Source organism: Drosophila nasuta, chromosome X (genome assembly GCF_023558535.2).
Source record: "Drosophila nasuta strain 15112-1781.00 chromosome X, ASM2355853v1, whole genome shotgun sequence".
Lineage (NCBI taxonomy): Eukaryota > Metazoa > Arthropoda > Insecta > Diptera > Drosophilidae > Drosophila > Drosophila nasuta.
Window position 1 is genome coordinate 29,436,478 of NC_083459.1, and position 24,067 is coordinate 29,460,544.

Here is a 24,067-nt window from a genome sequence, read left to right on the forward strand (position 1 = left end):
ATTATTCTCAAAGTCTGTGTGTCTGTCTGTCCACATGCTTCGAAGCCAGTAACTTGAATACCATGAGATCTTGAGTTGCCAAATTTTAAAATTACACTCTGGTAATGTTTAACTGTAGGTTTATTGCATATATGTTCTTGTTGCTCGACTTTGAGTTACCCTGTAAACACTTCTATTTGCAATTATACGTTTTTACTAAAATCTTTTGTGTTTTTTTTTCCAAATTTCTTTTAGGTTGTTATACCCACATCGTCGGTGACGAAAATCTCAAAGGAGAAAACAGCAAAGATCATACCAAATGCAGTGGGCGTGGCAACCGCCGATGAGCGTCACGTCTTCGGCAGCTTCATTAGTCGCGAGGCCGCCTTTCGGTTGATGTGCACCGTGTGCACTCAACTGGCGACTGGCAATGAGATACTCCCAAAACCGCTGCCCGTCGATGTGGAGCTACCCGAAGAGTATCTGCTCGATGACGACAGCAGTTGCTCGATCAGCGGCAACGAGAGTCCGCCACATTTGCGCTCAGCAGCCGCAGCGGCGGCGGCAGCAGCAACCGAACAACAAGAGATGCAGCTGAGACAGCGCAACATCAGCGACCGACATTCCGGTAAGCAAACGAACTTGAATTAAACTTGAGAATTTGAAATTGAAATTGAAACTCGCGTTCTTTTCTGATCTTTTAGATCTCCCGGGCAAGAGCACGCTGGGCGTGACCAATGAATTGGATCAGGTGACCATCCGCAGCTCGGCGCCGCCCATCGTCCACTATGAGGAGCAAACACAGCAAACATTTGTCGCCGCTGCTGCTGCTGTGCCACAACTCTCGACTTCCGCGCTTCCTTCCAACACAATCACAGCAACAACAACAGCAACGACGCCCGTCAGAGTTTTAACTGCAAATGCAACAGGAACTGCAACAGCATCAACAGTAGCCAGCACAACGTCGTCGCTGCGTTCGCGTTTGAGTCGCAAGCTGCCAACGCTGACCGAGTTGCATGTGCTCTATTTGGGCATCATGTTGGCCATTATGCTGGCGCTATTCTCCGTCTTTTTTGCTCTATCGCATACTGGACATTGAGGCCAAAACACATCTCTACAACACACCAGTTGATTTCAATTTGGTAAGACGATCCTCACGCTCCTCTCTGTGACTCCTTAAGCTAAGCTTTCTTTTCGTTGTAGCGCTCGGGCAACGATGAGGATATTTTTGCGGAGGCGCTGCGCTGGCAAAAAGGAGCTGCAGGATAAAAGCACAGCCGAGGCTCAGCACATTTTATCGAAGAATCTGGAACAAATATCGAAGGTGAGCAGACCATATCCGACAACGAAAGACAACGACATTTTATGTGCAGAAATTGTCAGCAGCACTTCGGCAGAACTTTTCATAGTCATCAAAGACGTTACCGTACACGAAAAGTTAGCAGACGTTTCCAAGGAAGGATTTTATGTTCAGTTAATATCAGCAGTACTTTCCATAGGACTTTACGTATAGGAAATGTCAGCACCACTTCAGCAGAGGTTTCCATAGTCATCAAGGACTTTATGTACAAGAAATATCAGAAGAACTTTCCATAGTCATCAAGCAATTTATATACAAGAAATATCAGCAGAACTTTCCATAGTCATCAAGGATTTTATGTACAGGAAAAGTCAGCAGTACTTCAGCACAAGTTTCCATAATCATCAAGGACTTTTCCTTATAAGAAGTGTCAGCAGAATTTCCACAGAACTTCCTATAGTCATCAAAGATTTTAAGTGCAAGAAATGTCAGCAAAACTTTATATATTCATCAAGGAATTTACTTACAGGAAATTTTAGCAAAACTTCAGCAGAAGTTTCCATAGTCATTCAGTATTTAACAAATATTAGTTAGTTACTTGCCATAGAAGAGTTTACTCCAATTAATGTTGGCATATATTTCAAACATTCAATATGTAGTCAAGTTACCATTTTTTGATAAGTCAATGAGGGAACACGTTATCACTTTTCTATCTGATATATAATATGATATATTATAATCTGTTTAGTAGTGAAGCTTTAGTAGTTCCTTTGCTGCAGAGAGAGTGAGCTTTTAAGCAGTGATAAAAAGTACTGAGAGACAGATAATTATGGACACCACCAGCTAAGCAGCGACTCTTTGCATAATCTTATCAATGCGGGCCAGACTGAATGGCTGGCTCGATAGAGCGAGTCATAGGCAATAAATCCAAATGCTCTCAACTTGAGATAGTTATCAGCATTAGCAAGAAAACTTCTACTAACACTTGTTTATATATTTATGATATTTATTTGGCATTATCGTTTATTGTTCGAACAGGTGCGTCGCAGCCTGGAGACGCTCTCGATGCTCATCCACGATCGCCGAGCGGGCTACGTGCAACCGGAGACAGCGACCCAGATGCAGATGCAGATGCAGATGGATGTGGAGGCAACGGATGGAGGAAGTTCCACAATCTCGTCCACCTCCTCCGCCATTCCCATTGACTGATTTTGCTCCATTTTTTCATCCTTTACACACTGTTTTTTTTGTGGTCAATTCTCTAGTTGAAGAAACAATTTTACATAGTCATATAGTCAGGATAAACGATTAACGATAAAAACAAAAGAAAGAAACAAACTGAATTATCTAAGGAAAGGTCGTCGCCTATTGCGTGATTAGTCTTAAGACTCCCAACTAAAATATGCATCAAGCCTAAGTCTCTATCTCTCTCTTATTACGTACATACGTATATATATTTATATATATTAGATCTACATATTCATATATATAATCGAGGAAACGTTTGATAAGTAGCGCCTGAGCCTGATCCTGATCCTGCTCCTCTGATCCTGCTTTTGCTCCAAGTTTTCCGCGCATTCTTTGATTTATACTTTGTTTTTGGGTTTCATGAAATAATTGAAATGAAATTAAAGTTTTTCCCTCCTTTTTTTTTTCTTTTTCATTTTAATTTCGATAACGAGCAACAACAATTTCATTTGTATAAATAATAATCCTGTGATATGCATATTTAAGTTTTATTTTTTTCTGTTTTTTTTTTTCGCTATATTATCTAAGTCGAAAACTTTATCTCTATATATCTATAGGTTAGCTAAAAATTGAGTGGAAAAAAAATATTGAACGAATTTCTTTGTTTTTAGTTGAATTTTTTTATTAGTTTGTAACAATCTAAATATTATTAATTATAAATTATGGATTATGAATTTGTAAATTTCTGTATGTTAATTAAAACACACACACACATATATATGCGAAGCAAAAATACCCCTATATAATTACTATACTCTATATATATATACACAACTATCGCTACAACTACAACTACATATACTATACTCTATATATTTATGTAATAAATAACTAAGTGAATCAAAAACTACAACAGTGTATCTCATTTACAGGGTGTTTTCATTCGTTATTCAAATTACTAAAAAAAAAACAACTTTTTCGAAGAGAAAATTTTTGCTCTGAAAATGATCCAAAAACACAAAATCCTGAATAACTCGCAAACTAACAGGACCATTTGAATGTCCTTTGGCCAGTTGATAGTGCTACTGATTACGCATCGTTTGACACCAATGTCGGTCATGTCCTGTCAAGGACCTTCGAGTTATGACGAAATTTTTCAAAACGAAAAAGTCCTTCCAACTTGCAGGATTTCAGGACTTTCAAGGATCTAAGCACAGTTTCTGGAAGCTTATCATGTCAGCTAACATTCTGCCAAAGGACATCGAAATAGTCCTGCGAATGACCGAGTTACAGGCGATTTTGTGATTTTTAACCAAAATTTTCATGCCTCCCCCTTTAAAAATTTGTGAGAAATTTTTTTGTTGCATTGCGGAAATTTTTGAATGCAAATCGATAGCCAGAATGATGTAGATTACGAAATGGTATGACATTTTGAAATTCCACAGGATACTTCCGAGTTATGGCCATTATGAAGATATCCTTGCAAGTAAAAATCAATGAAAACCCTTTCGAATTATTGTTAATTTCGTGAGTATTCAGTTTAAGGATATAAACAAGCAGATGCATTCTTTACTGGAGCTCAAGGACATTGGCTTTGGTACAGGATAAGAGCAAGGATAATGGGGAGATTGCTCATTTTTAATGGTATGTCCTTTGAGCAGTGAACAGAACTTAATGAAAATAACTATTTTGAGCGAAAGGACTCGTCAGGACCTAAATTCGCCAGTGACCTAGATTCCGAGTGATGGCCATGGTCAAGTTATCCTTGCAAGTAAATTAATGAAAATTCTTACAAATTGTTCTGAATTTACTGAGGATTCGGCATAAAGATATATAGTCAAGCAGGACATTGGCTTTGGTGCACGAAACCAGCAAGGATAATGGAAAAATTCACAAAAAGGTATAATAGAAATGACCAAAAAGAGCGAAAGGAATATGACAGGCACTTTCATTGCTACACTACCAGCTAATATCCTTTTACATAAGTTATTATAAACCAGCAAGGATAATAGCGCAAATTTACAGGTAAAATATAGTAAAAATAAAAATTGTAATGAAAGAACTCGTTAGAAGTAAAATAAATATGACAGGCACTTCCAGCAGTTATCCTTTTTGACATAAATTATTTAACTCATGCGGCAGCTTAACTCTGTTAAGTCCTTGCAGCCAGCAAGGCACCAACTTTAACAAATGTCTAGTTGCATATTTATTAACTAGTAGCTAACTAACTTAACGACTTAATCGACTACGGTTTACGGCATTTCACAGGAACTGAGAGGGCGGGCGGGTGTTTGTAGCTGTGGCGTTGCATGTGCTGCAAATTGCGCTAGGCAACTGGCTGCAGTCCCATCACATTGAAGATTGTCGGCTCGGTGGGCGGCACCTCTTTGTCAGCATGATACTGCAGCAGCTTAAAGATCCCAGTGCCAATTCCCGCTGGCATGCCCAAGATGATGCGTTCCGAGACGCCGTTGATGGCATCCGTTTGTCCATAGTAAGCGGCATCGAACAGATGATCTGCGGTCTTCTCGAACTGCAAGAGAAAAGTAAAGAGTTTAAAACAATCGAATACCGAAAATGACAAAATTCAGTTGACTGAAAAAGCTTGGTGGTCGAAGCTAATTAAACGACGCTGCCTAACAAAATGCGGGGGGAAACCCCCTCAAAGATAACGAGATGAGACATAGAAATACTTAAAGAGACAATCTTTGGTAGTCTGTTTCATTTCGGATTTCTTGACATCATTCATGAACGTTTCAATGGCTGCTTAGGCATTTCTTACTTTTAGATTATGATAGTTTTTGTATACTTTTCCTCATCTACTTTTTCTAATCCCTTTTACATATTTTTTCTTCCGTCATCTATTTCAGTGCTACCTTTAAATCTTTTTCGTGAACGTTTCACTGGCTGCTTAGGCATTTCTTTATTTGAGATTATGATTATTATTTTGTATCCCTCATATACTTTTTCTAATTACATTTAAAACTTTTTTCATCCGTCATCTATTTCAGTGCCCCCTTAAATCTTTATCGTGAACGTTTCACTGGCTTCTTGGCCATTCATTAATTTAGATTACGATTCCTAGTTTTGGTATAGTTCTACTTATTCTAATACGAGATGAAAGATAGAAATACTTTCATTTAATTAAAGGGGCAATCATTTGTCGACTGTCTCATTTTAATTTTCTTGAGGTCATTCCTGAACGTTTCACTGGCTGCTTAGGCATTTCTTAATTTGAGATTACGACTCTTAGTTTTTGTATACTTTATATTCCTCATCTACTTCAAACTACCCGAATATAGAAAATGGTAAAATTGAATCGACTTACCGATGCCAAATTGAAGACACTCTCACGCATCTTGGCCAGACCGTGTCGCGTGATGCCGAGCACCTCGCCACGCGCTGTCATCTGGCTGGCGAGGAGCATAATGTGTCGCCAATCGACGCTCATGCCGTGACCCTCCATCACGTCGGTAATCTCACCCATGATGATGGTGCGCGCTGCCTCAATGCCGAGCGTCTGATAAATCTCACAGATGTTATTGCTGCGCGTTCGTTCGCCGACAACGCCATGCGTGGCAATCACTTCGCGCAGTCCGTAGCCCTCGATGCACAGCTTATAGGTGGGCGGCTGATGGGCATCATCGACAGCGATCACAGCGCGGGCGATATTCGGCAGCCCAGCGACAACGACATTCTGTATGGTTGTCGCAAGTCGAGCGAGTTCCGCATTGATCGTTGCATTCCGAGTGGTCTCAACGCAGACGATGATGCGCGATTTCTTTGGCACCGTGTGCACCTGTCCGATCTTGATGCGCAGCCGTGACTTCAATATGCTCATCACAATCGTGTCGAGATCAATGTGCAATCCCAGCACCTTAATGCGCGCCATATCGATGCCAATCACCAAATGGCAACTGGATGGGGCGCAAACAATCTCCACATACGACGATAGCTCGCCGAGCGTTGTCTTCTCGATGCGCGCCTTCACCTGGCGAGCAAACTCCATGCTCGTATTGTTCTTCAGTTCGGCGGTAATAATCGGTGTCGAAATGTTTTTCGTCGCATTGATAATCTCCACAATACGCGGCACTCCCTGAGTGATGTTCATCGACGCAACGCCAGCGAAATGGAAAGTTTTCAGTGTCATCTGTGTTCCCGGCTCGCCGATACTCTGCGCCGCAATGGCACCGACAGCGGTGCCTGGTTCGCTGACAGCGCGATTGTAGCGATCGTTGATGCGACGCAGAAACTCGAGCAATTGCTCGGCACTGAGGCATTCGATCTGTTGGCTCAACTCCTTGTGATCAATGTAGCGTTGCTGCAGCTGTCCAATACGCTTGGCCACCGCTTTCAAATGATTGCTGCAACATAAATTTAATCGTTACTCGTTATTCGCTACTCGTTGATCGCTCTCTTCTCATTCATTTCTACGTTCATCTCTACTACTCACGTTACATCCAGCTTAAAGTCGCTGCGCGCTTCGCTAAACTCCTCCAGCTTGAACATCGCTTCCGCTTTTTCGAGTATCTCGTCCGCTTGCAGTGCAGGCTGCTCGCCGCGCGGCAGCTGCGCTCGCAGATTGTCGTATTGATGGCTCAGATCGACGGGTTTATTGCGCGTCTCCATCGACACGGGATCGAGACCATCACCACCATAAATGGTGTCGACCATTTCGTTGATTGCATTGCGCACCGTACCGTCGTAGTGCACCACCAAATCCTCCAGGCACTTGACCAGACGACGCTGCAGATAGCCCGTCTCGGCGGTCTTTACGGCCGTATCGACGAGACCCTCTCGTCCGGCCATCGTGTGAAAGAAGAACTCAGTTGGCGTCAAACCTGAGTAGAAGCTGTTCTCGACGAAACCACGCGCAGCAGGAATGGCGGCTGCAAGAAATCAGACATAACAAATTATAAGTAACTAGTTCACAGTAGCGAGTATTATAGAAAATCGTTCTAAACAAAGATGAAAGAGTAATAATTAATCAGCTATAACTATAACGAGTACTAAAGAACAATTAGAACTAAAATACATTAAAGAAAAACATTGCAACGAGTAAATAAAAGAAAAAGAGCAACGATTAATTAATCAAAATGAAGCCGCTAAATAAAACGAAAAACGAATAACGAGTAAAACTTAAATATAATCTGAGTTACTAAATGAGTGCTACGGGGAAACATTTTAAATAGTTTAAATTAAATTGAAATAACGAGTAGCTAATAAAGAGTAATAAACCATTAGAAAGGACACGACATAATTTGAAGTGTTATGTTATGTATTATCATTGCCGGAAGAGCAATAAATGGTATTATATAAATACATGTAACGAGAAGTAGGTAACGAGTAGTCAACAACTTCATTCGTCATGACATGCAATGAATATAGCCAAAGTTATCAAATAAAATACACGTAACGAATAATACCATTTACCAATGTAGGCAAAGCAATGACTAGTATTATATAAATACATGTAACGAGTATTAAACAATTATATTTGCCAAGGCATGCAATGAGTATAACTAAAGCAATAATTCTATCAAATAAAATACAAGTAATGAATAAAAAATTACCAATGTGGACAGAGAAATTACTAGTATCATATAAATACATGCAACGAGAAGCTAGTAATGAGCAGTAAACAACTCTATGTGCCATGACAAACATTGAGAATACGCAACGCATTTAATACTATCAAATAAAATACAAGTAACTAATATAGTAATAAATGCTAATGCTAAGAGAATAACTATCTCTTAATAAACATAAAAAAAAGTAACGAGTAGTACTCACAGTGGCGATCGAAATGAGGTAGAGCGCGATTCTCGAATCCGTTGGGCACTCGCTTGCCACTGATGGCCTGTTGGCCCACACACGCGATCATCTGAGAGATGTTGATGTTCGATCCCTTCGAACCGCTGAGGGCCATGATCAAGGCGCTGTTCGTCGGATGCAGTTCGGCGAAACACGTCTTTGCAGCCTGCTCACGAATGCCGGACAATTCACGCAGCATAACAGCCTCGAGGGTCTCCTCAGGTGTGCAACCAGGTTGACACTGAAGTGTGCCTGCCTTCAGTTTTTCGATGTAGTCGTTGCACTTGGCATAGCCTCGATCCAACAGGATGCGCTTGTGATGCAGCAGCTTGGCACTCGGCGTCACATCGCTGATGCCAAAGGAGAAGCCACGATTTTGTATGAAGAACGAGGCAATCTAAAAATACAGGCAACACAAAAACATTATGAATTATTTTACAATTTAGTGTTAAATTGATAATTGTTGTTTAGTCGTGACGAGTTCCCGAGTATTCGCAAAGCCCCCGACTCTAAATTGGGCCGTAAAATCGCGTCATCCCGCATACCAACAAACCAGCAAAGAACAACAATTCTGGCGAAAGTCACTTAAAAGATTTTGATACGAGTAAAACTCAAGGATGGCGAGGGGATAGATAGAAAGAAGCGGGGGAGTGGGGAGAGGGCGCCACGATTTAAGCACGTAAATACCTCGTTCTATAACATTTAATTGACTGAAATCGCTTGTTGGTACAAGCAACCAGGTAACGAGAGCTAATTAAACGACACTGCTCAACAAAATGCGGGGGAAAAACCCTTCAAAGATAACAAGATGAGACATGAAATACTTTAATTCAATTAAAGGGCGAGTTGAGAAATTCTTTTGTAGTACGTCATTCTTGACGTCATTCGTGAACGTTTCACTGACTGCTTGGCTTTACTTGATTTGAGATTATGATTCTTCGTTTTTATATACTTGCATTTTACTTTTTCTAATACGATATGAAACATGAAATACTTTAATTCAATTAAAGGGCGAGTTGAGGAAATCTTTTGTTAATTTTCTTGTCGTCATTCGTGAACGTTTCACTGACTGCTTGGCTTTACTTGATTTGAGATTATGATTCTTCGTTTTTGCCTTATCTACTTTTTCTAGTCCCCTTTTAAACTTGTTTCATCCCTCATCTACTTCCGTGCTTCCTTTAAATTGTTTTCGTAAACGTTTCACTGGCTTCTTATTAACTTCTTAATTTGTGATTGTGATTCTAAGTTTCTATATACTTTTATTCCTCATCTATTTTTTCTAATCCCTTTAAGACTTGTTTCATTCCTCATCTATTCAATTCTTTTTATCTTGTTCTTGAACTTTACTTTTTTCATATTTTTCTTATATTTTTTCATCTTCTTGTTTTATTCGAAAAACATTTTTCCAACACAGCTTTAGGCAAAATTTTCTTGGTTTTCCTATCAATTTCAAGTGACGCAAATTGATAACGGAGCGAATGGTAATGCAAATATGCCATCCTCTATTACTTGTTATCAACAATTAACGTTCAACGGGAGCTATCAGAGCAAAGAGTTTATGACTAATTGAACATAAACGAGACATTCTGATAAAAACAATTTGCCACCCAAGAAGCGGGGGAAGCACTTATGCAAAATTTGCAGAAACTATTTGCGAAACTATTAAGTGGCGATTTAAAAAAAGAATTTTTTTAATGATATAAATACAATCTATTAGCAGGAATTTGCCAAATTTTTAAATAGATTTATCAAGCAATTGCATCGAAACCCGTTTTTTTTTTGAACGTGCAGAAAGTAAGGCAATCAATTTACGGTAATTTCCCAGACTTTTGTTTCATAGTGTAGCGGAGGCAACAAGTGTCAGTGTTATCAGTGATAAGACTTTGCCTCGCTGGTTGGACAAAAGGAATTGACAACGTCTCGCCCCAAAAAAAGGGAGAGAAAGAGAGAGAGAGGGTCAGAGGCAGGGATTTTGTGCGCAAGTGAGACAGATAGATTAAAGCAAGCAGTCAAGCAGCCAAGAGACGTGTGAGTAATTAATCTTATCGAGCTGCGCTGCTGCTTGCTGCTGGCCAAATAACAAGAGCACGACACAACACAGCTCGTATTTGTTAATAACAAATTGTACAACAACAAAAAGAACAGAAAATATGACACGAGAGAAAGAGAGAGGCATATTGCATATAATTGCGAAAATCGAAGCAATTTCGCGCAGACGGAAACGAGCAACAAGAGAGTCTACACCATTAAAAAAAACATAAACAAAAACGGAATGAGAACGATAGCAAAGGATCAACAATTGCTGAGCAGTCGAGTAGTTATTCTGCTGCTAATCGCCGCCTTGCTGGCCGAGGCAGCGCCACCACAGCAACTGGATCAGGTAAATTGAGTCGACATCCCAGTGGCATCGTAGCGGAATTTTTTGCTGACGGCACCAGGAATTCGTCACCAGTCAGACAGGATATTAATTATTCGGGGAATTCCCTGCTGGCGCACTAGGAAAACGTCACCAGTCAGTCAGAATATTATTTCTCCAGGGAATTCTTTGCTGACGGCACTAGGAAAGAGTCACCAGTCAGTCAGGATATGAATTCTTAAGGGAATTCTCTGCTGACGGCCCTAGGAAACCGTCAGCAGTCAGTCAAGATATTAATTCTCAGCGGAATTCAATGCTGACTAGGAAAACGTGACCAGTCAGTCAAGATATTAATTCTCCAGGGAATTCTTTGCTGACGGCACTAGGAAATCGTCACTAGTCAGTCAAGATATTATATTAATTCTCAGCGGAATTCTCTACTGACGGCACTAGAAAAACGTTACCAGTCAGTCAGGATATGAATTCTTAGGGGAATTCTCTACTGACGGCACTAGGAAAACGTTACCAGTCAGTCAAGATATTAATTCTTAGCGGAATTCTCTGCTCACTAGGAAATCGTCACCAGTCAGTCAAGATATTATATTAATTCTCAGCGGAATTCTCTACTGACGACCCTAGGAAATCGTCAGCAGTCAGTCAAGATATTAATTCTCCGGGGAATTCTCTGCTGACTAGAAAAACGTCACCAGTCAGTCAAGATATTAATTCTCCCTCTTTCGTTTAGATTAAAGGACGCATCATTACGGGCACCGATGCTTCGGTTGGACAATTCCCTTGGCAAGTGATACTTAAACGCGATGAATGGGATGATCTACTTTGCGGTGGCTCCATTATTTCCGACAGTTGGGTGCTCACCGCTGGCCATTGTGCCTATGGCCGTGACTCGCTTTACCTGGTCTTTGGCACCATCGAGCTGAACGACGAGAGTGCCCAGAGTATGACCTCAACCAAGTTGTATGTGCATCCCAACTACAACGATAAGATGAACAATGATGTGGCGTTGGTTCAGTTGCCACAACCTCTGACCTTCACCAACAATATCCAACCCATTACGCTGGTGTCCAGCACACAATCAGTGAACACTTATGTGGGAACTCAGGCGACAATTGCCGGCTTTGGCCTGGTGGACGATGAGTATCTGGACTATTCGCAGGTGCTGCAATACGCTCAGGTTCAGGTGATTGCCAATGACAAGTGTTCCGCGGTGTTTGGCACCAGTGTCGTCCTCTCTTCCACAATGTGTGCTCAGGGCAATGCGGGCAGCAATATGTCCACTTGTTCTGGCGATTCGGGTGGACCGCTGATCATCAATAACAATGGCGCTTGGCTGCAGATTGGCATCAATTCGTTTGTCGCCGAGGATCGTTGCACCACCGGACTGCCGTCGGGATATGTGCGGCTCACCTCGTTCATCGATTACATTGCCGAGACCACTGGACTGGCGCTCAGCTGAGATGAGAATCGTAAAAGTTCCTCCTTCATTAAAAATAAAACGCAAATATTCCACACACCACTCGAAGCACAACAACAACAAAAATGTGTACGAATTTTCCGAGTCTCGCGCAAGACGCGCGCGGAGATACAGACAGATAAGATACGTTTTATTCTTTCTCTCTGAATAGGCGCTTATCATTCTCAAGTGCTGTCTTCCCATGAACAGATTTCAATTTCTTTATATCGTCACATTGCATCTTATCGTTATCATCGATTGGCCACAGGGGAAATTACTTTAGCACCTCTTTACAACTGCGGTTGGTTTGCTGTTGCTACCTTGTAAGATTAGTTACTTTAGTGTTATCGATCACATATCGATGTCGATAAACTGGCACTTGGGGATTATGAATTCAGTTTTACAGCACTTTAGTTCAATGATTTTACATGCAACTGTGGTTTAATGTTGCCATCTTGGGCAATTTTGTCAATTTAGTGTTATCGATCACATATCGATATGGCTAGACTGCAAAATCTGGTCTATTTATTATTTCGAAGCTTTATGTAGAGCAACTCTTTACAACTGCGGTGGTGTGCTGTTATCACTTTGTAAATTGGTCACATTAGTGTTATCGATCACATATCGATGTCGATAAGCCGATTTTTTGGGATTATGAATTCTGTTCTACAGCACTTCAGCTCAACGATTTTGTATAGAATGTATTATCTCGTCAATTTACCATTTCATATCTTTAGCTATATCATATTTTGTGTTATCGATAACATATCGACATGTGCTTTTTGAACGTAAGAGTGCGGCAATTGAATTGAGCTTACTTATATCAGTCTTTTTATAGTTGTTAACAGTTATACAAGTTATTTTTAGCCGTGCAATAATATTTTGGGCATTTGCAACGGCTTCTTCTTCACTTATTGTAAGCAAGTAATGTAAAATCTTATCTATAAGTCCAAAATCTCGTATAAATTTCCACATATTTCAGTTGAAGACAGCAATTTAGTTGCCTATCAGTTCGAAAATTAATACTCTATTAGCTATTCTTAAGCACAAGGTTGCTACCCATACAGCAAGACTAGGGCACAAGATAAAGAGAAAGAGAGAGAGGGAGCAGGGAGAAAAAGAGACGCAGAATACAAGAATATAAGCTTTTGATCCTCAAAATGAGATCTATCCATAAAATAACAGACTCTAAAAATTGGCTTTACTACTGGGTCGTCAAATACAAGAAAAATACTAAATAAAAGTATAGAATGAACAGCTTTCCACAATTACAGCTAGCGGTATATAAATAGGTGTAGAGAGAAAGAAACAGCTTCGAGATACGTACTTTATATTGCCACTGTCTTAACAAGTAAGAAATCTACAGACGAGTGTACTCGACTGTGAGATACGCGCTACGCATTTTTAATAAAAACACAACAGTATGGTGTTATTTCTAAAATATACCAAACTAATATACAGCAAAAATATATCAAGGGCTTTACTTAGCATATTCATGAAGTAATATGTTCGCAATAATCCTTGGAGGTCAAAATATACCGAAATAATATACCGCAAAAATACAAAAATATATCGAGGGCCATACATCGATAAAGTACTACACTCGAAATATACCATAGAGGTGAACATATACCAGATTGTCAGCCAAAGCAGCTTAGACCCGCTTACAGTATTCCTTAAATACAATTTTAATTCGATCACAAGAAAATTGTTTATAGCAAAGTTCTCGCCTCTAGCTTCAAAACATGGTAACACGGTACGAGCTGTCGATACAAAATCATATCTCTTTTTCTTAAAGTCTTTGAGATCTAGGAGTTCATTCAGACGGACGGACAGAAAGACGGACGGATAGACGTGTATGGCTATATCGTCTCGGCTGATTAAAAACATATATACTTTGTGGGGTCGGAGATGCCTGCCTATTACATACATTTCCTTCTACCCTATGGGTATAAAAATGTAACCTCTAAGTCGACCAAATAATAAACTCGGCAAGTAAACACACTACAGGGTAAAGCAGAAGAACATTATGAAAACATTATCAAGACAACTTTTACAAGGCCAGCCAGAGAATTATTACCCAGCACTTCACAAAGCGAAATACGCTGTGGCATAATAAATTTAACAAGGTTGCTTAGCCTGCCTTCAAAAAACGTTACCCAAGAGTCCACAAAACACAATACTCATTTAACTAGCTAGCACAAAGGGTCGCAACACGATGCAGAGAGAGAGTAATACAGAGAAGAAAGAGAGAGGAATACGCACCCGTGCCAAGCGCCACATGGCCTTGGTGGCAAAGGCTTCGCCAAAGTCGCGCAGCAGCAGATAGAAGATGCACTGTTTGGTGCCTGATCCCATAGTTGCTTTGTCCATGGTGCCGCACATCAACTCCGAGTTGCGTATGTGAATCCCTAAAAAAAAAGAAGGAAATATGTTAGATAGAAAGTTAGCTGAAGTTAGCGTTAGTGTCTCACTTACAGGAATCGTTGACACACAAATCCAAGTTGCCGGTGTAGTTGCGTCCCTTGTTGACCATGTTAAGACGCACCTGGGAATCGCTGTTGGGTCGCATGAGCAGATTAAACATCTGTTTGCCGGTCCACAAGCGACGCGGCTTCCAAATCGCTGGCGGCGGCATTTGAATGCGCATCGTCGAGTCCTCGTTGGCCAGAAAGCAGGCGGCCAACTGCATGGCCTCCTCTTTGGTGAGGAACACCTCCTTTTGGGTCAACAAATATCCGCCAGTGATGAAATCCTGTGTGGCCGCAATCAGTATTTCACCATTCTTCGGTGTCACCAGATTCGATTGATTGCCCATCAGGATCAAAGCTTCGGCACGCGCCTCCTCCGTTTGTGGCAGATGCAAATTCATCTCGTCACCATCAAAATCCGCATTGTACGGCGTACAGGCGCATTCATTAAACCGGAACGTACGCTGTGGCTGAACCTTGGCCCGATGACACATAATGGACATCTTGTGCAGCGATGGCTGGCGATTGAAGAGCACAATATCCTCGTCCCGCAAATGCCGCTCCACGATGTCGCCACACTTCAGCTCCTGGGCAACTTTCTCGCGATTGCCATAGGCCAGATACTTTTTGAAACTGGAGCCACGTTGCTGCACATAATTGGCACCCGGATGCTTTGCGGGTCCATTGCGTACCAGCTGCTTCATTTGCCTGATGTTGGCGGGATTCACACGCTCCGGATAGGTGAGTATCTTGGCCACACGCTCCGGCACGCCCACCTGATTGATCATCAAATTGGGATCGGGCGAGATGACAGTTCGTCCACTGAAATCCACACGTTTGCCGGACAGATTGCCACGGAAACGTCCCTGTTTGCCCTTCAGTCGCTGCACAATGCCACGTGTTGTCTTCTTGGGTGCCATATTCAATGGGATGCCGCTGATTTCGCTGTGAAAATAGAGCGCCACATGCAGCTGCAGAAAGTCCCAATCCTCGTGTATCAATTCGATTTTGCCACCCGTTGCCATATGCCGTTGTATCACATCGTTTATCAGCAGTATTTCACTTTGTTTCATCGTCAGATCATCCTCCGTTGTCCCCGCCTTCACCTCGGACAGCACCGAGGGGCGGATGCAGGCGGGCGGCACAAACACGCGTGTCACAATCAAATGCTTGGGATGTGCACCACGTGAACACATGCCCAACAGCGCCACATCGCTTTGTGGGATCTGCTCGAATAGATCGAGCACCATGAGAGGCGTTAACTCTTCGGCGGCGCTGTAACTGCTCAGCGTTAGATTGAGATCACGATTCAGTTCCGTGGAGCGCAGCATTTCCTCCATCAGGGTGGTGAACGTGGCATCCTTTTTCCGACCCTTGTACGGATCATGGAGGATCTTCAGCAATCCCGGACCTTTTTTGACGCCACCATTGGCTGCCGCACAGTGCGGACATTTGGTCACCTTCTTGGCCTTGGTGAGCATCTGCGAGTGCAGCGCCTTTTTGCCCAAATACGAGAAATTCGGATTGTGCAGCTTCTTCTCGAACACCGCACGATCCTCGGCCTTGAGCATGACGCGTGCGCATGTCTTGCAGATCATTTGCAGTATGTTGATCGTTGAGCGAAAGTGTCCAATGTGAAACACGGGCAGCGCCAAATCCAAATACCCAAAATGTCCAATGCACTCGTTCAAGCCTTGGCCGCAGGTGTCGCAGAGCGCATCCTTGGTGCTGATGCCCATGCGACGATCGAGGACGCCATACGGTACCGGCTGGCGTTGAGCCTGATACAGATTCTTTGAGATAATACGCACCAGAGACTCTTGTTGGATTTCATCAGCGCCGCTAACGCCAAACTGCACATGTGAGCTATGGTTGGTGTTGTTGTTGGTTGCCCGGCAAAAAAAAAACGTAGAGAACACAGAAGTTACTGAATTTGTTTTAAACCGTTTATCATTGTACTTACATTTTCTTGTTAAGCGCCGAGGCGCGAAACTGCTCCTTGGGCATAGCGTTACAAAAAACTGTGCGATAGTTGCGTTCTAATATTTGCGAAAAGCACAATCAAGAGTTTTGCAATTTATTTTTGAAAAACCATATGACAACACGCTGACGAGCACGGCATGCAAAAGTATCGTTTATCGATTACAGTGCCGGCATATGCAGTGTTAATAAAATCGAATAATAGCAGTCAATCGACCGTGAAAACGTTTTAATTTATTTAATTATAACATAGCTTATTAATTTTAATATCATAATTATTGGAATCGATGGCCGTCTTTCATTGCAGCACCTATTTGTTATTTTTGTATAAAAATATCGAAGATAGTTGTTAGTATATTTTGAATTAACAAGATGAAGTTTTGAAGAAATAAATTTCTATAATAAAATAAGTAGTAAATAACTCGGCCAGAATTTAGTAGCACAACCCATAATTTATTTGTTTTTATTTATAAGCAAGCAACTAAAAATCACAAGCAATTTTTTTAAATTTGATTCACTCAAACAAAATAAGTATGCAATAAATTATTTTAATAAAATTATTATATAATAATCATTAATTTAGTTCCCTGTTGCCAATTGTATTTGAAATTTATAAATCAAATATTCTTTACAAGCAATAGATAGAATGTAATGCAGTAATTCCAAACGTTGCGCCAGCAAAAAAAAACGGGGTAAGCAAATTCCAATAGGAAAATTTACAGTGTTGGCAGTTGGGAACTGTGCCAGTGGTATATTTCGGTATATTTGTCAAATTAAAGTGTGATTTGCAAATTTTGTTTTCTGGTCACACTACAACAACAGTTTGTCGTCGATCTTCAAAGAAAATCCGCATTAAATCCGCATTAAAGTTGTATCAACGTTTACAAATTTTCAAATTGAAATCCTGTATTGTTTGCGTTTCATAAAAGGTAAAAATATAGCTTGAAAACAGACACAACCTCAAAAATAGTAAATGGCGTGGTTTTTATTGTCAAAATGTCATTGCATCTGTGTGTGTGTGCAGTAAAAAAATAATTACGTGCAATGTTGGCAGTACATATCTATGACTTATGTATGTGAAAGCCCTCTGTTAATGCACTTAGTGGACATTGTGTTGATAAGGGTACCAATTACTTTTTCACGAAATTGCAAATCACGCACATCTGCTCATCGTACTCACGAATTTAATGCGTGCATGTGCATGTGCGCGCGTGTGTGTGTGTGTGCATAGGCCATAAAGTATTCGGAGAAGGAAGAGGAATACCCCACACACATACAGACGTTTCGTATTTTTAGTGTACTGCGCACGTTTCGTTTCATTTCAACAGTAGCAGCAACAACAACAACAACAAGTTGGACAACGATATGCCTACACACACACACACAGATAGACAGAAGACAGACATACACAGCCACACGCACGTTTGCACACTCTAACAGCGAGTTAACAGCAACAGCTGAGACAACCAACGACTGTTAAGCAACATACGCCATTTAACATTTTTGCATATTTTAAACAATTTCATCAATACGAACATATTTATTATTATCACACAGTCTCGCTTACTTATCGATCGCGATCGTAACAGCTACAGTGGAATATCGAATTAAATCGCAATCATTTTTCCGTTTAACAATATACTTGCAGAGTTCTTTGCCTCATCTGAAGCAGCAATAAGTAATAACAAAACCGAAAATTATAAAAAGCAATTAAAAGCCATTGGCGTGGTTAGCGTTGCCAGCGGCCATCGCAAAAAAAAAAAGTTGCGCGAAATTCTCACGTGGCAGAAAAAATTCAAAGTAAAAAAAAGTGAATAAGAAGCAAAAGAAAGAGAATTTAAATCTCTGTTACGCTCACATTTAAAACAACAAAAAGAAAAAAATATAAAAAAAAAACTACAACGCAAGCAAAACAAAAGAGAGGAACACAAGAAGATCGACGAGTACGAGAACAACAAAAATAACAGATCGTTGACAATTTCGAAGGCCTTGAAGCAGAGATTTTGTTCATCAACTTCCTTATCTAATTCGTGAGATTGCATTGCGCACCCCAAGCAGGGGAAACATAATATCTTATATGACTTTTGAAAGATTAAGTGGTAAGTAACCAATTGTCAATTAAACACACATACAAACTATATATATGAGATAGAAATAAAAGCAAAGTAGTTGTGTAAGTGCAGCTACAACTATAAGTATGGAAAGAGTGGGAGCGAGCGAGACAGATACAATAATGCTGGAACTATTTATAAATTTCCATTTTGTAAATTGTTTATTGGGTTATTTTTTCTTTCGCTCATTTCGCATTTTTTTCCCCCAAATAATGAGTAAGCAATCGCGTCTAGCATTTTCCAAAGCAAAGATCATGAACGCAAAACATCATTATCGCAGACACAATCACACTCACTACGTGGGCTTTTTTCCCCCATTAACTGTGTGTGTGTGTATGTGTGTAATGGGATTTGTTGTAGTCTGTTAAGCTTAAAGTGCGCATGCCGTAACCGATCAACATACACACACACAAACACACGCTGTCTGCACATGTGTATATTTTTTTTCGCACACGGAACCAATGTTAAGTTAACAGCGCGCTGTTAGCTGCCTACCTTTGCTCGTTGGGTCTGCTTAACAGCGCACTGTTAACACACAATACGCAATCAATCCATCCATCAAATGTCGCTCTCCCCTTCCCTCTCCGCCCCTTATTTTTCTCTGCAGCCATGCTCTCATTTGCTCTGCAACAACAATGCCTCAGTTTAGTTACCAGTTCCATTTGCATTTAGTTTACCAATTGTCTTGTTGTCGATGTTGTTGTTTTTGCTTTCTTGTGTTTGCCATTTTGCAAGCGTGCGCAAACAATAACAACAAACACTGATAAAAAAAGTAGAAACCAGTTTATGGCATTGGTTCGACTCGACTGCTTCCCCTCCCCCTCCCGCTTCTACTGTTTTGGGTATCATCACATGCTTCACTTTCAACTGCAAATATTGGTCTCTCTTATATTGTGTTCGGTCTTTGTTTCTGTTTAACTTAGTCGATTGTCACTGTACTTGTTACAGTTGCTGGCAGTTAAATTGGTTTTGTTTTCGTTGTTGTCATTCACTTTTGGGCCACTTGTTGCCTCTTCCGTCTCTTTGCTGCGCCATTTTTCGTGTCAAGCAACAGCTTTTGCTCGACAACAATAACAGATGGCAACTCTCTTTATTGCTGTCAACAAAGGGGCAACGCTCAAAATAGTCTGACCCACCTACTCCCCCACCCCCTCTTAATGCATTTGCTTTTATCTACATACATACATATGTATGTATGTATGTAGAACTCTTTTCGCTTTGTGAATTTAAAAGAAACAATGTGAATTGTAATAGTACAATATGTATATATTGAATTATGCGCCCTGATTCATTCGATTGTATTTTGGGGCAGATGAATTGCATTCTTCGGTCACGCCGCAATAACCATGAAATCAGGCACAACAATATATACATAAATAATTGTATTATTTCGCTATAGTTTAATTACATTCGTCATGTTGCTATAAAAAATATACAAATATACTTTCCACTCATTCGTCATGGTTGCTCTTTATTGTTTCTGTAATTACATCTTATATCACTCATACCTTGCCTTGTAGTGTATGCAAAGCCCATAGCTGCAAGTGAAGTTCGATTGATTCAGCTTCCGATACGTCACGAACACTTTGCTCTCTCAGCTGTTCTTGCACTCTTCTGCTTACTCTCTTTACCACACACACACGCGTGAAAGCTGTGCTTGCATTCGCTCTTTTTGACACACACACGCAAACACATGTGCAAGCATGCGCTGGCGTTTTCTCTCTTATTGCATGACCTGCAGTTTAGCTCTTCTGATTTATGGAAGAACTGAGCTCTTTTTTTGGTCATACATTTGGGCGGGCAACAAAATGCTCTGACCTGACACGCATTGCAGTTAGTGGAAGGAAGTGGTTGGGTGGGGTGGGCGGTGGGCAGTGAAACATCTGGTTTTGTTGTTGTTGCGACCCCCGTCCCCCGTTCCCCACAGCATAGCACAGCACATGCGCAGTGATTGGACAACGAACTATTGTTCGTTTGTTCGTTCGGCTGGCTTCCATCCCCATGGAAGGACGACGTCGACGATGGCGATGGCAGCAAGCAGGACCTCAGCAGCAGCAGCATCGCTTCAAGTTAGTTTATTCGTCACCGTTAAACCCATCGCAAGTTTTTCTTCGACCATTTTCCGCACAGTACGCGCAACGTGAAAATTTTCCATGCTTTCTATTTGTGTGCGTGTGTGTATGAGTGTGTGTGTTTGACACAAAAGGAACAAAGTATTAAGCCAGCTTTAACGTTTGCTTTTGGCTTAAATGCAACTGAAAAGCGCTGAACACGCGTTTTTGTTTTTATTCACCAAAAGATTTTCTTGGTTTTCTTCCTTTTTTTTTTTTGTTTTTGTGGGGCAAATGAAGACATGCCCTGTGCCCAATTGGCATTGTAATTATTGGATTTTTCCTCAGTTCAGCGTATGCGTGTGTGTGTGTTTGCCTACGTGAGTGCGTGCATATGTATGTGTGCGTGCGTGTTTGAATACATCTGTGTATTTCTCCTTCTCCCCACCTCCTGTTCGTCATTTTTGTTGTTGTTGTTGCGCTGCTCACATGTACAACAAAAAAAAGTACATTCAATTTGTTTGTATTGAGTTCTCCTCGTTTTTTTCAATCAATTCGAAATTTACAAACATTGTGTGCGGTATATAAAACAAAAAAATTGCTTTAGAACAAATCTGGCTGACAAAAACAACAAAAAAACGGTTACTTTCGTTCCCCTCACCTAACATACCAAAGAGCTTGAAAAAAATACGATACAAAAAAGCGAGAAAAGCAACGATAAGTTAATCGATAAATAAAGTGCAGCATCCCAACAGCAGCAGCAACAACAACAACAAGTGCATCAGCAGTGAATTTCACTGTTTTGTCTGTCCTTTTCTCTTAAATTTTTTTTTTTTTTTTGGTTTGTTGGTTTTTTCTTTTGCATTATTCTTGAACTTGACGTCTTTTAATGCTATTTACGCTTTGTCGTTGTTGTTTCCCAAACTTTCGAAAATCACGTTCATGTCAATGCGCGGCCAAAAAATAATCCCCCCTCATCGACACCGCAACGATAACGATATCGATAACAATTCGGAAAAAAGAACGAAACGAAAAGAATTGAATCCAATAACAACAAGAAAATCAACAAAAGCAGCAGTTGAAAAAATCACTATTGTTGTTCCAAACAATATTCTGATCGTCATCGTGATAGTTGTGATCGTGTTGTTGTTCTTCCTGGTGTTGTGTACGACTCCTGCCGGGGAAAACGACATCAACCTGACGCCGCCGAAGCAATTGACGTTGACGTTGACGTTGCCATTGCTGCTGCAATTTCTGGCCGCGCTCGTTCAGCTCCTGCTCGTAACAACGAACTTCAAAAGCGAGCTGCATCATATGCTGTGCGATTTAACCATCCAGCGACATACTGTGGCCATTACCTATGACCTCAGCGGTGAGTTTGCCAAACAACCTAATACACAACACAACATACACAGCAGCTTTAAATTGAGATTGTCCTTTTGGTGCTTTTATAAACGATTGTATCGGTATCGGCAGATCCTCCACTCCTTCACTATACCGATAAACTAATGCGGTTTTAAAAATATACTGTCGCACTTTATCGATTAGATCCCCGATTGGTCAATAGGTGGTCACACTTGCTTTTATTTTCAGTTGTATAGTTATATGAATGACAGACAGAGAGAGAAACAAGCAACCATAACACATCAACTCACAGTTCAGGCTTGAAATTATTCGATTTATATAGTCCAGGAAAATTCTCAGATTAAACCTCAAATTTACAGTGACTGGTACAGAATATTTATTTTGTTTCTTCCCTTTTTTTTTTTCTTTATCACACTTTTCCCCACCTTAAACCCGTTGGCGAACAAGAAATTCAGATGCAATTCGACCATAAATTCACCGTGGATACAAAATAACTCTCAACTCTTTTGTTTTTGAAATCGTTTATCGTAAGCATCGATCGTAGCATTTTTGATGTGGTCAAATTTCTGGTTAAGCTTTGGTTCAAAATTATTGCGTATCAGAAGAAGAGTGCGTCGATGCTTCGCTGTTTCTCTCTCGATGAGCTCTCGATGAGGCGGCATTGACATAAAGCCAGGCCTAAGAGCGAGCAATCGATCGGTCGTGTCGTTCTTAACCACAATAAAAACATCAACATTCAAGATTAAACCCTTTGCAATAAGAGAGAGAGAGACGGCAATTGTTTTTTTTAGTGCTCTGTGTTCTCAAGTGTTTCGAAGCGTGGGGTCTTTCCAATGTTGTTTACTTGCTATGCACCGTTCCCATCGCTGGCCTAACTGTATACCTATGTGGGTAAGCTACTCAATAAACGAAATCGGGGAGTCCCACACAAAACATATTCGATACTTCTCCTCTATACATACATATATCGATCTCTCTATCTTACGCACTCGGATTCTAATGTTCAATTTTCTCTTATGCAATTGCAGAAACACCAGCAAAAAAAGGCGCACCTCCAATTCCACAAAAACGGAGTAAAAGCTTCGAACTGTGCATGAATTCAAAGAGGCGAACTATAAGTCATCGGTAAGTAACGATTGAAAAGTTAATTTAGAATTTATACTTATCCGTCTGTCTGTCCGTCCATCTGTTCAATTGCGTAGATATCAGGAACAACAAATGCTAGCGTCATGAAATTTTGTGACTAGATTTCTAGGGTGTATAGCTAACGAGTTCTAAGAACTTTATTTGAGAGGGGGAAAATGATACAGTGAAATATGTTATATTTCGTACACTAAATTGTGCCGTGGGTGTTTTTTCGTATGCAGCTTTCTTACATATTTTTTTTTTTTTAAATGGGTTACGCAGTCACTATTGATTGAATGCGTGCCTGGGAAAAGCTTTTGCTCCAATTGCTTTGCTGCAGTGTTGAACTGTCGACAGCTTTCCTACCAACCAACAAGTGTTTATTGGTTATTAATTATGCAGTTTTCCTTTATGCACATATTTTTCCTATTCATGTTTGATTGCTTAAGCAAATAACTTTAAATGAAGTAGGGAAGGTTAATGATTGAATAATTTAAAGTGTTTGCTTTCCAAACTGAATAAATGTCTTTTCGTATTGAATAATTGAAATTGAAATGAAATGTTTTCTCAACTAAATGCATTTCCAAATTGAATAATTGAAATTAAAATGAAATCCATTCCAAACTAAATGAATTTCTTTTTGCTTTTTGCAGGACTTCAAGTAACAGACATCGGAAGTTACAGCCGTTCAGGTACACGTGAGCCAACCATTGTACCGTTCCAATAGTTTTTTACTAAAAAAAAAAATTACAAAAATTAAAAAAAAAAAACACATAAAAACCAAAAAATTGTAAAAAAAACAACCTAATATCCTAAAAACTACCATAATTAAAAAGAAGAAAAGAAACACCAATAG

General features: G+C 40.4%; 4 protein-coding genes across 12 annotated transcripts in view; 3 read left to right on the forward strand and 1 right to left on the reverse strand.

Moving 5' to 3' along the window:
* The window catches only part of LOC132795327 (GRAM domain-containing protein 2B-like), a 36,827-nt gene extending 35,526 nt beyond the window's left edge, over window positions 1-1,301 (forward strand). For all 6 annotated transcript variants that reach the window (XM_060805981.1, XM_060805982.1, XM_060805986.1 and 3 more), the window contains 3 exons: window positions 235-607; window positions 684-1,121; window positions 1,183-1,301. In XM_060805981.1, the coding sequence (XP_060661964.1) occupies window positions 235-607; window positions 684-1,078 (768 nt within the window). In that variant the 3' untranslated portion in view covers window positions 1,079-1,121; window positions 1,183-1,301. The remainder of the gene's footprint in view (window positions 1-234; window positions 608-683; window positions 1,122-1,182) is intronic.
* A 1,601-nt stretch (window positions 1,302-2,902) lies between these two features.
* On the reverse strand, window positions 2,903-16,707 carry LOC132795325 (DNA-directed RNA polymerase III subunit RPC1). Its single transcript, XM_060805978.1, has 7 exons — window positions 16,543-16,707; window positions 14,587-16,445; window positions 14,374-14,519; window positions 8,261-8,678; window positions 6,921-7,356; window positions 5,796-6,831; window positions 2,903-5,000 (listed from the first exon to the last, which is right to left on the reverse strand). Exons 1-7 carry the CDS (start codon window positions 16,584-16,586, stop codon window positions 4,794-4,796), a joined length of 4,146 nt encoding a protein of 1,381 aa, XP_060661961.1. The 5' UTR covers window positions 16,587-16,707; the 3' UTR covers window positions 2,903-4,793.
* LOC132795492 (brachyurin) lies at window positions 10,494-12,166 on the forward strand. The gene is made up of 2 exons (XM_060806232.1): window positions 10,494-10,661; window positions 11,383-12,166. The coding sequence occupies exons 1-2, from the start codon at window positions 10,554-10,556 to the stop codon at window positions 12,109-12,111; spliced, it is 837 nt and encodes a 278-aa protein (XP_060662215.1). The 5' UTR covers window positions 10,494-10,553; the 3' UTR covers window positions 12,112-12,166.
* A 646-nt stretch (window positions 16,708-17,353) lies between the features above and the next one.
* Window positions 17,354-24,014, forward strand: LOC132795084 (uncharacterized). Of its 4 annotated transcripts, none has more exons than XM_060805527.1 (4): window positions 17,354-17,488; window positions 18,208-18,658; window positions 23,115-23,211; window positions 23,865-24,014. In XM_060805527.1, exons 2-4 carry the CDS (start codon window positions 18,637-18,639, stop codon window positions 23,911-23,913), a joined length of 168 nt encoding a protein of 55 aa, XP_060661510.1. In that variant the 5' UTR covers window positions 17,354-17,488; window positions 18,208-18,636; the 3' UTR covers window positions 23,914-24,014. The 4 variants fall into 4 exon arrangements, 3 of the variants coding, with proteins under 3 accessions (XP_060661510.1, XP_060661508.1, XP_060661509.1); XR_009633413.1 differs by lacking the exons at window positions 17,354-17,488; window positions 18,208-18,658; window positions 23,865-24,014 and adding exons at window positions 20,513-20,799; window positions 21,744-22,093; window positions 22,534-22,977; XM_060805525.1 differs by lacking the exons at window positions 17,354-17,488; window positions 18,208-18,658 and adding exons at window positions 20,559-20,799; window positions 21,744-22,093.
* The last annotated feature ends 53 nt before the right edge of the window (window positions 24,015-24,067 follow it).

Bases quoted from the DNA above. Each gene is read 5' to 3' on its own strand.
- LOC132795492 (XM_060806232.1), top strand. From the start codon at position 10,554: ATGAGAACGATAGCAAAGGATCAACAATTGCTGAGCAGTCGAGTAGTT. The intron at 10,662-11,382 runs GTAAATTGAGTC...TCTTTCGTTTAG, and splicing joins CACCACAGCAACTGGATCAG to ATTAAAGGACGCATCATTAC.
- LOC132795325 (XM_060805978.1), bottom strand. From the start codon at position 16,586: ATGCCCAAGGAGCAGTTTCGCGCCTCGGCGCTTAACAAGAAAAT. The intron at 7,357-8,260 runs GTGAGTACTACT...GATTTCTTGCAG, and splicing joins ACCTCATTTCGATCGCCACT to CCGCCATTCCTGCTGCGCGT. The intron at 5,001-5,795 runs GTAAGTCGATTC...TTTCTCTTGCAG, and splicing joins GTGTCTTCAATTTGGCATCG to TTCGAGAAGACCGCAGATCA.
- LOC132795084 (XM_060805525.1), top strand. From the start codon at position 20,672: ATGGAAGGACGACGTCGACGATGGCGATGGCAGCAAGCAGGACCTCAG. The intron at 20,800-21,743 runs GTACGCGCAACG...TTCGGAAAAAAG, and splicing joins CTTCGACCATTTTCCGCACA to AACGAAACGAAAAGAATTGA. The intron at 23,212-23,864 runs GTAAGTAACGAT...TGCTTTTTGCAG, and splicing joins AGGCGAACTATAAGTCATCG to GACTTCAAGTAACAGACATC.